We start from the raw sequence: 15,334 nt of genomic DNA, 5'->3' as shown, positions 1-15,334 counted from the left end.
GGGGGTATTCAAAACGCAATGTAAAATATGCAATGAATAAAGCATTAAAAGCTGATAGAGATTGTCTGCTCTTCGACAAAAGAGAGAAAAGAGTAGACAATAGGATTAGGTTTATTACAGAATATAATGGACATTGGAATCAAATTCGAAATATTCTAAAAAGCAAATGGCAGTTTTTACTTTCAGACGAGAATGTTAAAGGCATGGTGGGTGATTTCCCATCACTAGTTGCACGAAGGGCTCCCAATTTAAAAGATAGATTGGTGAAGAGTGATTTCTCACGAAATCCAAAAGCACAAAATTGGCTTGAAAAACGACAAAAACTACAGGGCTGCTTCCAATGCGGCAACTGTGTTTTTTGTAAATTTATAGTAAAAACTAGTAAGTTTTCTACAGGCGAAAAAATATATGACATCAGGCAATTTATTAATTGCAAATCTGATAATATAATTTACCTACTTTACTGTCCATGTCCCTTGTATTATACAGGGAAAACCAAGAGAATCTTGAAGGATAGGGTGACAGAACACCGTAATGACATTATTAATGCAAGAGAAGGCATTATAAACAGTAACATAGCCCTGCATTTCAAATTATGCCATAACTGTTCCACTGATGACTTAAAGGTTATAGGTATTGAAAGATGTTCTCTACATGGTAGGGGTGGAGATATTGATAATCTACTACTCAGGAAAGAAGTGGCATGGATTTTTCGATTAAAAACATTGTCACCAAATGGCTTGAATGAAAAATTAGACTTCGCCCCTTTTCTATAAAAGTAACATAAAATAATGAAATCTTATTGGTTTTTCTTTTTAAAAACAAAAAATCTTAGAAAGATAGAGTTATAAAACATACATATATATTGGTTCTTACTCCCACTGTTTGTCTCGCGCAGGATTGGCCCTGCTGGAAATGATAAGAAATTTGATATATAGTGCAGACATTTCAACTTTAATTTTGATACTACATATTAACAAGCATTGAAATACCTGCTATGTTGCCAGAATGTTGCTGATTCGTGTGGCTATGATGTGAACCAATGATCTCACTGGTTACATCTGAGAAATAATTAACATTGTTTCATTTTGCACTGAGGATACTTTCACCAATCCAAGGAAAGGGCTGAGTATAAATAAAGCGCACATGGAGTTGTTTAGTATACGCCCTGAGGAAGCCCCAATGACACCTGGTCACGTGGGGGGTGAAACGGCCGTTGGCGTGTGACGTCATTTGCACAGCTGAGAACCAGCCCCTGATTGATATTCGATGCAGCACACAGCGTTTCTAACTACAGCAAGCAAGCACCGCATCCGGATCTGGCACCAAGCTTAAAAGGAGAAGGTCTACAGACGCACAAAAGTGATTTGTAAAGTATTCATGGACTTACGAGTCTGCAATGGAATGTACTTTTCTGGAAAATGCACTTAAGTTGATATACTTAAGCTTTAAAATACAATCATGGAGGATGTGACAAGTTCCATTTAATACATTGTATATACTGCTTGCATTATATAAGTATTCCTACTAATGCTGTGATTACACATTTTTTGTTAGAGATACATAGATCCCTAATGAGTACTAAGGTAGCCGGAACCTCTATTAACATTGGTGCTACCCTCTGGTCAGGGTGTTGTGATCTCAATACTAATGTGTAAATATATAAGTATGTAATTCTTTGTTACATTGCTATATTCAAGCACAAAAGTAACTGGCATAGATCCTAATTTCTTTCTCAAGGTAATAAGACTCCTGACTTGTCTAGTTTTACCCTCTGAGATAGGTGTTGTCATTTCCGTTTTGTGCATCATATGAGTTATTACGCATGGATCCCCAGTATTATCCATGGTAGCAGATTCCTGTTGGCTGACAGGGCTACCCACTGGTAGGGGTGTTGCTCAATAACTCAAAAGTCTATATTATGGCTTGTACCTGCATCATATTAACCTGAGAGAGCTGGCCAGCTTTATCTTTGTACTTATTGTACTGAATACATTCTTGATTTAATTTACACTTTTTATTTTTTGTCTGCATAAATAAACTTATTTTATTCTTAACAAAATTGTGTGGTTTTGGTTTAGGGGACCAACAAACAAAAGTTCCACACTAAGATAGAGCTTTATGTGCTGTCGACTTACCGCGTCCGGTCCTAGGGAGGGGTTTTCTCCTGTGGTTGGTCTGCGGTCTGTAACCTGATCAGCGGGCGTCCGCGATCCGTATCCGTGTGCCGATTTTCTTCTCCTTAGCCCCAAATTGAGCTCCTCAGTTTCGTCGACAACAACCAGCTTGAACCCCCGCCCTCCTCAGACGCGTGCGGCTCCTCCTATTGGCTTGCGGCCTGTGACATCATCACCCGGTGAGTGTGCCATCCAATCCACGGGAGGGGGAGGGGAGGAGGCGCAATGCCTCAACTGTGCTCTCCGTAGGGATCCAATGATTCAAGGTAAATGAAGAAAGACAGGAGCACCAGTGGATGTGTGGATCAGCGTTTTATTCACCATAAACGCTGCAATAAAAGCACTCAAAAACATATGTCAAATTGTGAAGTGCTTCAAAAAATGAAATGAAATGTACTCCGTATTTGCTGACAGCAGCTGATTGCTCAATGGGATGTAAAGGTGGTTGAACAGCTGACGCGTTTCGGCAGTGTTGCCGTAGTCTTAGCTGAGTAAAACTTAAAAACAAGCGCCCTTTTTCAAGGGCTAACCTTCCTCCCATTGGGCAATCCGTTGAGCCAATCAGGACTATCAATAATTAACAGCTGCAAGTACTATTTAAACCTCCCTGTTACTCCTTGTACCCGGATCTTATTAATACTTTATACAATACAATACAAATATTCTTTAAATGAACAGAACAAAACAAATATGCCTAATTCCCTGTATATATAAATAGAAACCAAAAATGCACATATATCTTGAACTACAAGGCCGTAGAAATATTAGTAAAAAAACATAAATACATAGGAATAAACTCCTGTCTAATATTTAGCGTAAACCATATGTTGTATATGTGCACCTGCTAAATCAGGATTACTCTTTTTCCCTTTTCTACATAAATGAGTTAAATGCACTCTAACTATACTATAATCTATTTTATTTTATTTGTTGTAGTGATGGGAATATACTATCTAATACTTCACTGAAAGAACCATTATATACCCCTTAAGGTATGTATTTGAAGAACTATTTGACCTCTTACGCCCCATTCAATATCAATAGTATTAATAGTAATGGGACTCTTGTGGTCCCTCTCAGTACCAATAATTTATCAAGTCATAGGCTGAGTTTAGTCCTGAAGGTGTTCTGGTCTTCAATTTGAAAATCCAGAACACCTCCTGTCTACCTAGGGCTTTCTCCCTATCCCCCCCTCTAGATGGCAATGGTACATATTCAATGGCTTTCCACCTGAAACTCTCTGTACTTTTTGAATGTTCAAGTGCGAAATGCTGCACTAGTGGTGTACTTGATTTTCCTGCTCTGATGGTAGAGAGATGCTCCCTAATCCGCGACCTGATCTCGCGTGTTGTTAACCCTACATATTGAACCTTGCATAAAATGCAGGTAACTAAGTATATCACATATTTGGACCTGCACGTGATGCATGTTTTTATTTCAAATTGTTGGCCTGTGACGGTGGACTGAAATGATTCCCCACATTCAACTTTCTCACAGGCCACACAATCTCTGTAGTTGCACCTGTGCATGCCTTTTATCACTAGCCATGCCGACCCCCCTGGGGGGCTTGTTTTGACCCTAGTGGGCGCTACTGAATTCCCAATGGTTTTGTTTCTCCTGTAGGAGAACTGACAACCCAAGCTGGATATGTTTGTTAAATCATCATCTGCAGAGAGCATTTTAAAGTGCGCTCTGACGATGTTACAGATCCTTGGATATTCTACTGAATAGTCTGTAAGAAATGTCATTCCTTGTTTAAAGGCTTTACTTTCTCTACTCTCTTTAGATTTTAATGTGAGTAAGCTGTCCCTATCCAGGGTCCTGACTGACTCTTGGGCGTTCTTTATTGTTATATGCGAATAACCCCTGTCTTTCAACCTTGCGGCCAATGCACCACTCTCTTCTCTCAAAATCTCTTGAGAGGCTGCAGTTTCTTTTCACCCTCATAAATTGCCCTTTAGCCACTGCTTTGAAGAGGTTCTGAGGGTGACAGCTCCTGGCGTGCAGTAGAGTATTGCCCGTAATGGGCTTTCTGTAAATAGTGGACATCACTTTTTCGCCTGTCTTTCCAATTAGAGTTACATCAAGATAATTGATGTTTGTCTCCCCAACCTCAAAGGTGAATTCTATCCCCTTGTCATTGTTGTTGAGATATTCAATGAACCCGGGGATATTGGTTAAACCCCCCTTCCACACAAAGAGAAGGTCATCAATGAACCTCTTGTAAAATATTATATCCTTTCGGTGTGGATTTCTTTCTCCAAATATGTGGTCCTCCTCCCACCAACCCATGAATAGGTTGGCGTAGGAGGGGGCAAACTTGGCCCCCATGGCCGTGCCACATATCTGGAGAAAGAAAAGGCCATTGAACTCAAAAAAGTTGTGGGTGAGTAAAAACTTGGTTACTCTTCCCACAAACTCACACAATGACAAGTCATTCCCATGGTACTTCCTCATGAAATACTCTACAGCCAGTAGTCCCTGCTCATGTGGAATTGATGAGTACAGGGACTTCACATCTACTGTGATCCAAACATATTCTTCCTTCCAGTCTATCCTGGACACCAGATTCAAAATATGTTTTGTGTCCAGGACAAAACTGGAGAGTTGTTTGATCATGGGCTGTAAAATTGCATCAAGCCACTCAGAAAGAGGCTCGAGGAGAGATCCAATGCCACTGACTATGGGTCTCCCTCTTACCTCTGTGAGTGACTTGTGCACTTTGGGAAGGTGATTAAACACTGGTGTTTTTGGACATTCAACATATAGAAAATCACCAGTGTTTTTGTCAAATATGCCAATCTCAAGACCATCATCTATGAGGTCACTTAATTTGGTTTAGGGGACCCAGAAGTTGATTGTTTGCGTGGAGGCCTGTAACACCTATTTCTTAAATAATAATTATATGTGTGTATAACACACAATACCTATACGGAGTGCTGAAATCCCTGCCTTTTTTGGAGAGAACACTACTGTGATCCCTTCAGATTTTTCTTCCTTAAAAGTTGTAAAAATATTTGTTTACAGGGTCTGCACCCGATACTAATTAATATAAAGCAAAATTTTTATACCTTCTCCTTAACATATCTAGTTTTTTGTACACTTTGAGTGATCTTTAATGGTGGATACCCTATAGATCTATTTCTTGTTTAAAGTTGAGAAGGTTATATAGTATATTAATACTAATAGTATAGTACTTTGAATGGTGTTCTAGGCCTTTATGCGAACAGGTTCAGCTGAGGGGTCCCCGGCTAGAGCTACACAATCAATATAAACTGAAACAAAGTAATTTCCAGCATGGCCTTTGTAGTGCTTGATGAACAGTGGGAGGCAGAATTAGGTGAGACACTACATGATAATATAAATAATGACGGAGAAACAAATCTGAATATTTATAGTGCTTTTAAAAAATACAGAAACTTACTATCTAAACAGGTGAAATTAGGCGCAGAAAAATATAGCCTAGAAAACTATATCCAATTAAAAATTGTACCTAGAGGGCTCCGCCTACATCTAGATCCCGGGTCAAATCTAAGGGATGATGAGGATGGAGACATCTTTATGGAAGATTGGCATCAAAGTCTAACAAATTGTTCTTTAGACCTGATGCAAAAAATGGTGAATAAAAACAAAACTAAACTTGAGAAAATCAAAACAGAGTTAGATGAAACTCTACCAATACTAAATGAATTTGAAACAGATCAGAAGTTTGCTAAATTAAATGATGAGACTAAAGAAACAATATCTAAATTACAGCAAGAAATAAAAGTGAGAAAAAGACGTAAGTTGGCCAGAGATAAAGATGATTATAAAAAGAACCAAGTATACACCTATTTTATGAATAGGGGTTCATATGACTCAGGAACTGATGGGTCTGATATAGAGACAGAGTATTCAAAAAACGATTCAAAAAATGGGATAAGGAATTCTGTAAAAAAACAAGGAGAAGGGGAGGTAGAAAGAGACAAAGGAATAGATCCACAAATGGATCATGTCACAAATTTGAACAGAGGCCAACAACGGCCATCAAGGAATCGGTATATGGGGAGAGCCAGGGGGGGGCGTGGACCATCAGAAAACAGAATGAGAACGAGAAGGGACTTCAGAGGGGGATACTAGATACTCCCAAGAAAGAGGATGAACTCCAAATAGTGAACTTGTCCAGATTTCCACTAAATCAAGCACATATTAGCCTTCTAAAAAAAGGGCTTTCTTTCTGCCCGGCTAGAAGTCTGGACAAGTTCACAATAGTAAAAGACCTACACTTATTTGCCAGAAAAGTAGTTCTCTCCCAAGTTATGACAAAGAATAAAAGAAAAAATCCTCTTAGTCTAGATCAATCTAGAATTACAGATGAGGATAGAGATACACTTACAGTCCTTGAGAGTCTAATAGATGAGGGCGAAATAGATGAATATTCTAATGATCCTATACTTGTACCTGAAATTGGTCCAGGTGATACATCTAATATGGTCCCTGTTACATCTAAATTTAGACCAAAATCTAGTTACATGCCCCCATTATCATTAGTACCAGCTGTGAACCTTTTTGTTAAGGAAGTCGAGAAAGAAATTGAAAAACTACCTAGTACCAAATTAATTGAAGATAATCTGACTAGTCAAGAAAGAATAGCACTTCAGGAACTTATCAATACCCCTGGCATTATAATTAAACAGGCGGATAAGGGCGGAAATTTGGTAATTATGAATGAGAGTAATTACGCATTAGAAGTTAAAAGACAACTTAACAATAAAGAACAATATCTACCCATCCAAGAGAATCCAATTACTAAAATACAAGGTGAATTATTGCACTTACTCAACAAAGCAAGAAAAGATGGTATCATTAGCAAAAAAGAGTTTGACTATCTGTACATAAAGTTTCTGAAAATACCAGTGTTCTACTGCATTCCAAAACTGCATAAAAACATGCAGGATCCCCCAGGACGCCCCATAATCTCGGGGATAGGCAGTATTACAGAACATATTGGGAACTATGTGGACAGCTACCTAAAACCGTTTGTTTCTTCACTACCTACCTTTGTACTAGACACCACCGACCTTCTAAGACAACTAGATGGGATAGAAGTTGATGAAGATATACTTTTGGTATCCCTAGACGTGGAGGCACTTTACTCTTCAATCCCTCATTCAGTAGGGATTGCAGCAGTAAAACATTTCTTAGAATCTAGGGGAAAACAATTTGACAAACACACTGAATTCTTGACTATACTTTTGAAGTTTATTTTGGAAAACAATGTGTTCAAATTTGATAACAAGTTTTATAAACAAATAAGGGGCACAGCGATGGGGGCAACATGCGCCCCATCATATGCCTGCCTACATCTAGGACTATGGGAACTCCTTACTGTCTTTGAAGAATTTAACGAGTTGATAGCCTCCTCGGTGTTAGTATGGCGTCGTTATGTGGACGACATATTCATACTTTGGAGGGGGTCAGTTGACCTTTTGAAAGAATTTGTTTCTAATTTGAATAAGAACAGATTTAACATATATCTTACGTATGAGTACAGTGCATCAGAGCTACCTTTTTTGGATATTGTAATTAAAAAAGAAGGTAACAAACTCACTACAGAAATTTACAGAAAAAGTACTGCAACAAACACTCTGCTGGTCGCTTCCAGTCACCACCCTCCGTCCCTAATTAGAGGCATTCCTACAGGACAGTTCCTCAGACTTCGGAGGAACTGTTCCAGTAAGAATAAATACAAAGCACATGCACAAGAAATGGCCAATAGATTTATAGCAAGGGGGTATTCAAAACGCAATGTAAAATATGCAATGAATAAAGCATTAAAAGCTGATAGAGATTGTCTGCTCTTCGACAAAAGAGAGAAAAGAGTAGACAATAGGATTAGGTTTATTACAGAATATAATGGACATTGGAATCAAATTCGAAATATTCTAAAAAGCAAATGGCAGTTTTTACTTTCAGACGAGAATGTTAAAGGCATGGTGGGTGATTTCCCATCACTAGTTGCACGAAGGGCTCCCAATTTAAAAGATAGATTGGTGAAGAGTGATTTCTCACGAAATCCAAAAGCACAAAATTGGCTTGAAAAACGACAAAAACTACAGGGCTGCTTCCAATGCGGCAACTGTGTTTTTTGTAAATTTATAGTAAAAACTAGTAAGTTTTCTACAGGCGAAAAAATATATGACATCAGGCAATTTATTAATTGCAAATCTGATAATATAATTTACCTACTTTACTGTCCATGTCCCTTGTATTATACAGGGAAAACCAAGAGAATCTTGAAGGATAGGGTGACAGAACACCGTAATGACATTATTAATGCAAGAGAAGGCATTATAAACAGTAACATAGCCCTGCATTTCAAATTATGCCATAACTGTTCCACTGATGACTTAAAGGTTATAGGTATTGAAAGATGTTCTCTACATGGTAGGGGTGGAGATATTGATAATCTACTACTCAGGAAAGAAGTGGCATGGATTTTTCGATTAAAAACATTGTCACCAAATGGCTTGAATGAAAAATTAGACTTCGCCCCTTTTCTATAAAAGTAACATAAAATAATGAAATCTTATTGGTTTTTCTTTTTAAAAACAAAAAATCTTAGAAAGATAGAGTTATAAAACATACATATATATTGGTTCTTACTCCCACTGTTTGTCTCGCGCAGGATTGGCCCTGCTGGAAATGATAAGAAATTTGATATATAGTGCAGACATTTCAACTTTAATTTTGATACTACATATTAACAAGCATTGAAATACCTGCTATGTTGCCACAATGTTGCTGATTCGTGTGGCTATGATGTGAACCAATGATCTCACTGGTTACATCTGAGAAATAATTAACATTGTTTCATTTTGCACTGAGGATACTTTCACCAATCCAAGGAAAGGGCTGAGTATAAATAAAGCGCACATGGAGTTGTTTAGTATACGCCCTGAGGAAGCCCCAATGACACCTGGTCACGTGGGGGGTGAAACGGCCGTTGGCGTGTGACGTCATTTGCACAGCTGAGAACCAGCCCCTGATTGATATTCGATGCAGCACACAGCGTTTCTAACTACAGCAAGCAAGCACCGCATCCGGATCTGGCACCAAGCTTAAAAGGAGAAGGTCTACAGACGCACAAAAGTGATTTGTAAAGTATTCATGGACTTACGAGTCTGCAATGGAATGTACTTTTCTGGAAAATGCACTTAAGTTGATATACTTAAGCTTTAAAATACAATCATGGAGGATGTGACAAGTTCCATTTAATACATTGTATATACTGCTTGCATTATATAAGTATTCCTACTAACGCTGTGATTACACATTTTTTGTTAGAGATACATAGATCCCTAATGAGTACTAAGGTAGCCGGAACCTCTATTAACATTGGTGCTACCCTCTGGTCAGGGTGTTGTGATCTCAATACTAATGTGTAAATATATAAGTATGTAATTCTTTGTTACATTGCTATATTCAAGCACAAAAGTAACTGGCATAGATCCTAATTTCTTTCTCAAGGTAATAAGACTCCTGACTTGTCTAGTTTTACCCTCTGAGATAGGTGTTGTCATTTCCGTTTTGTGCATCATATGAGTTATTACGCATGGATCCCCAGTATTATCCATGGTAGCAGATTCCTGTTGGCTGACAGGGCTACCCACTGGTAGGGGTGTTGCTCAATAACTCAAAAGTCTATATTATGGCTTGTACCTGCATCATATTAACCTGAGAGAGCTGGCCAGCTTTATCTTTGTACTTATTGTACTGAATACATTCTTGATTTAATTTACACTTTTTATTTTTTGTCTGCATAAATAAACTTATTTTATTCTTAACAAAATTGTGTGGTTTTGGTTTAGGGGACCCAGAAGTTGATTGTTTGCGTGGAGGCCTGTAACACCTATTTCTTAAATAATAATTATATGTGTGTATAACACACAATACCTATACGGAGTGCTGAAATCCCTGCCTTTTTTGGAGAGAACACTACTGTGATCCCTTCAGATTTTTCTTCCTTAAAAGTTGTAAAAATATTTGTTTACAGGGTCTGCACCCGATACTAATTAATATAAAGCAAAATTTTTATACCTTCTCCTTAACATATCTAGTTTTTTATATATATATATATATATATATATATATATATATATATATATATATATATAAGAGCACGCTATCTCCTTATCCCTTCCAAGATGGAAATTAGCTTTTATTACTACCCTTATCTATATTGTGATAGGGATTAAGTGCAGCTTTCATGAGAATTCTTGTATTGTTACCTTGCATTTATGTATAGAATATGTGCATCAGGGTGTGTGTTGCTGAATAATTATTTATCTTGATAAAATTTGGATTAACCTACTTGAAATGCCATTATTGGTGTAAATTGATCTTTTAGTATATCTTTAAAATACATTTTCAAAATATAATTGGAAATATATTTAAAATAGGAGATATTTCAGAAATAAATACCACACTGGATCTAAGCAGTTTAAGCTCAAGTTCATAAACATGGCCTGATTCAGATTGCATGAAAAAATCAATAGACATATTATCTACTGGTCGATCTATTCCAGCTATTCAGGCTAACCCTACTTGTAATTCATTGCTTAAAGGGACATAAAACCCATTTTTTATTTCAAGATTCAGATAAAACAACTTTCCAATGTACTTAAATGATCTAATTAGCTTTCTTCACTTGGTATCCTTTGTAGAAAAGCATACCTAGGTAGGCTCAGGAACAATATTGCACTGCTGGGAGCTAGCTGCTGATTGGTAGCTGCATATATATGCTTCTTATGATTGGCTGACCTGATGTTTCCCAATAGCTCCCAGTAGTGGATTGCCGCTCTTTTAACAAAGGATGCCAAGAGAATTAAGCAAATTTGACATTATAAAGAAATTGAAAAGCTGTTTAAAATAGTATTTTCTACCAGAATCCTTTTTTGTCCCTTTAAGTACTTGTGTGGAGTGCTTTTATCAGACAATCTTTGGTCTACAGATAAAGGATGTTTGTCAAAGGCTGCTTCTAATACTCCCAATACTGTATCTACTTTATTTTTTTATATGCAGTGGTTGCATAAGTTTGTACTATTACCTACCATTAAATATTTTGATGGTTTATTCTGTCTCGCTAAATTATCTCATTATCTTTTCCACCTTTTTATCCAAATCCAATCCATTCAATAAGAATTTACATCATAAGCTTTTTATGGAGTTTTATGATTCAAACTATTTCCACTTGGTATATCAGAGAGGATTTTTTTGGACTTTTCAAATTCAACATTTTTTTTTAATCTAAAATTGTTGGCACTACCATCTTATATAATAGGCTATAGAGGTATCTCAAAGCTATTTACATTCACTTGGTGCTCTGTGTTAAGATAAAAAAAGAGAAATAAAAGGGCATTTTAGTAAAAAATAAAATCTATTCTTTAATAAATTTTAAAATTGTGTATAGCTCTATAATTTTATTAAATTAACAATAAATAATATATTTTAAAAATTAGATTGCACTAAAATGTCCCCATTCTCTCTTAATGCCCATTTTTGCCTGTTTTGAATTGTATTTTGTGGCTGTTCACACATATTTCTTAGTGTTAAAGCTTTTGTGCTTAACTCAAAATCCAAATTTTTTGGTTTCATATAGGGTGACAATATTGCCGCTTTAAAAAGGGACACATATGAAAAATACATATGTCAGGGTTCATATACAAAAAATTATTTAAACAGCTCTGAAAACAGCCCTAACCTGGGCTACCACTAGAAATGTTGGGGCCCCTTACTTAACCATTGATCACCCCCCCCCCCATTTGACATGTGCTATTTTTGACCAAGTGACTAAAACGTATATGCACTTTATTCTTAAGTGTAGTCAAACTTGGAAATGTTGTAAAGGTAGTAACACACAAACACAGACACACCCATACACTGAAACACACACTCACACATAAGGATTCACATATAGACATGCAGCAGACACGCAAAGAAACACACAAACACACTGAGACACAGACACCCAAATAGACACTCAGCACTTGTTTACATTGTCCTGACAAGTAATGGCGTAGACTACAGTTTTGTCAAAAAGGAGATTTACAAGACAAAATATCAAGTTCTGATTATCTTTTTGTCAAGGAAGAGGCCAACTACATGATGACAACAGCATGCAGTGGCTGAAAGAAAGAGCCATGAATTGCCTAAACAATAATTTAAAGGTTAAGTGGTGGATTGGTGACTTCCGGAAGGTCTCATTAGTCTCAAAATCTGTAGAAAGATGTGAATAATCAGTAGTAAGGTCACAATGTCCTAAAAAAGGAACAGACATAGGACACACACAAAATCACAAACTTGCACATACACCAAAGGAAACACCCACAGAGCCTCAGAAAACACACAAAGACATACACACACACACAGACACCCACATTAAACACACAAAGACATACACACACAGAGAAACACCCACAGAAAACACACAAAGACATACATGCACACACACCCTCACTGAGACACCCACAGAAAACACACAGACATATGCACACACCATCACAGAGAAATCCACAGAAATCACACAGACATACATACACACACACACCCTCACAGAGACACCCACAGAAAATGCACAAAGACCTACATATGCACACCCTCACAGAGACATCTGCAGAAAACACAGATATACATACACACACACCCTCACAGAGACATCCACAGAAAACACATAAAGACATACACACCCACCCTCACAGAGGCATCCACAGAAAATACACAAATACATACATATACACACACACCCCCTCACAGAGACACCCACAGAAAATGTACTAACAAATACGCACACACCCTCACAGAGACATCCACAGAAAATGCACAAAGAGACACACACACACACACCCTCACAGAGACATGCACAGACATATGCACACATCCTCACAGAGACATCCACAGAAAACACACAAAGAAAAACGCACACACTCTCACAGAGACACCCACAGAAAATGCACAAAGACATATGCACACACCCACACATAGACATCGACAGAAAACACAGACATACATACACACACCCTCACAGAGACATCCACAGAAAACACACAAAGACATACATACACACACCCTCACAGAGACATCCACAGAAAATGCACAAAGACACACACACATACACACCCTCACAGAGAGACATCCACAGAAAACACAGACATACATACATACACCCTCACAGAGACATCCACAGAAAACACACAAAGACATACACACACACCCTTACATAGACATCCACACTCAAAGAGACACCAACAAAGCACAAAGATATAAACACAGACACCCACAGAAACACTCACAGGAGGTAAAATTTCTGCACATTGTCATCCCTTAAATCAACAGTGTGTGACATGCATGATAAAAAATAGCAGAAATTTAGAGATCACTTTTTAAAGAATCATATTTGTAAATGTGTAAAGAAAAATAGTTCTGTGAATTCAAAATTGTACATTAACTATCTGTCAGAATGGGTATATCAAGAAAAGTACTTTTGAAAGGTTAACATATGTTTGTTTCCAACCCCCATTTTCCCCAACCAAGAGCATCACTTCAAATCTGGTGTACAAATGTTCCCATTTGTCAGCTGTACTTATGGATTTTGAAAATGCTGCACTCTATATGGTCTTGATGGAACCATAAGCTGTGGTACTCAGTTTCATACTATTAGATCTGGTTAAATGCAGTAGTTAGGCTTGCTTGTTTGTATTTCAAAATTAAGTCAGCTGTAGTGTAAACTGAACAGTTTTAAGTTAACCTGTATTATTTCACACACTGAGCAATCTTAGCCTGAGAGTATAACATTTTAAGCAGATGTAAAATCTTAGATAAAATGCCTCCTGGCATCTGGAAAGTCATTGCATAAAGGGTCAGTAAACTGGAATGTAACTAAAATGTATATATAAATAAAACAATTATATCTGCCAAAAGGGCAACTACCATTTGTGTATTGAGGAGGAAACATTTATGCATGGTTTTAAATATAGCATTTCTACAGCATTGTCAAATAATCATATTTACACTGTTGCATATTGTTTAAAAAAAAAATGTTTTTATGGACCCCTGGCCCCACCATACAACTACCACACTGAAGTTACAATCTGAAATTGCACAAAGAAATAAAAAACATTTACTAATTAAGTCCTATCTCTTCTGCAAATGAAAGTGATCTGCCGTCTGACTCAGGCACACACTGTACAAACTGAAGTGCCAAGCCTCACACTGTGCATAGTGCACACTCAGAAATCCTCTCAAATGCTAATGCTTTACTCCTTGTAATGACATTTCCCATGCTTAATACGCTGCTGTAGCGCCCTCTGTTGGCTGCCAATTTTTTTTTTTAATAATAGTTATGCTTGCCTCATGGGGCCCCCTGGCCCAGTGGACCCCTGAGAGTAGTCACCCCTTTCACCCCCTTAATACGGCCCTGGCCCTGACATATGTATTTTTCCTATGTGTCCCTTTTTAAAGCGGCAATATGGTCACCCTTTTTATATAAAGTTAAAAATATAATTCAAACCACACCTTTAAACTATTAAAATTTAAATCTCAATGTTACTCTATGAGTGTGATGAAGTGTTTGGAGGTTTAAAATGTTAATTATTAAATTAATCAAAATTATTAATTTATCATATTTCATGAATTATCATTACTAGGTAACATATTAGTCACTCATCATCACTATTGAATTAATTATTTGTAAATCTTTACTTTTGCTTTCATGAATCCTTAAGACAACTTACTGGAAAAGCTCCCAATACACCTGTTTCCTATCATATATATTTTTATATATATATATATTTTTATGGGTTTAACTAGTTTTATCATTTGTTTTTAATTATTTGTTTTTCTAATTTAACAATCGATTCCATTCTTTTCAAAATTCTCATTTGATATCCGAAATATAGATAGATTATTTTTTAAATATCAAAACTATTACAATGTTTCTGTGTCAAACACAGCCAAGGTTGATAATTCCAATGATAGTTGATCTCTATTTAACAAAAAAAAAAAACGAATTTAAACAACAGATAGTGGCTGTTGATTACTAAAAAACAGAACGGGTTACTGGAGTCCATGTGAGTTTTGCAAATGGATAGAATTGTGTTTCTGATAAGTATTAACCATTC

General features: G+C 37.0%; 1 protein-coding gene across 1 annotated transcript in view; it reads right to left on the bottom strand.

The window, feature by feature from the left end:
• The window catches only part of LOC128665066 (sodium-coupled monocarboxylate transporter 1-like), a 181,593-nt gene that overhangs the window by 17,412 nt on the left and 148,847 nt on the right, over nucleotides 1–15,334 (bottom strand). Inside the window, exon 13 of the mRNA XM_053719815.1 lies at nucleotides 7,725–7,762. Coding sequence (XP_053575790.1) covers nucleotides 7,725–7,762 — 38 coding nt within the window. The remainder of the gene's footprint in view (nucleotides 1–7,724; nucleotides 7,763–15,334) is intronic.

This window comes from Bombina bombina, chromosome 6 (assembly GCF_027579735.1).
Source record: "Bombina bombina isolate aBomBom1 chromosome 6, aBomBom1.pri, whole genome shotgun sequence".
NCBI classification, from domain to species: Eukaryota; Metazoa; Chordata; class Amphibia; order Anura; family Bombinatoridae; genus Bombina; species Bombina bombina.
This window is presented reverse-complemented; position numbering and strand designations above follow the sequence as displayed.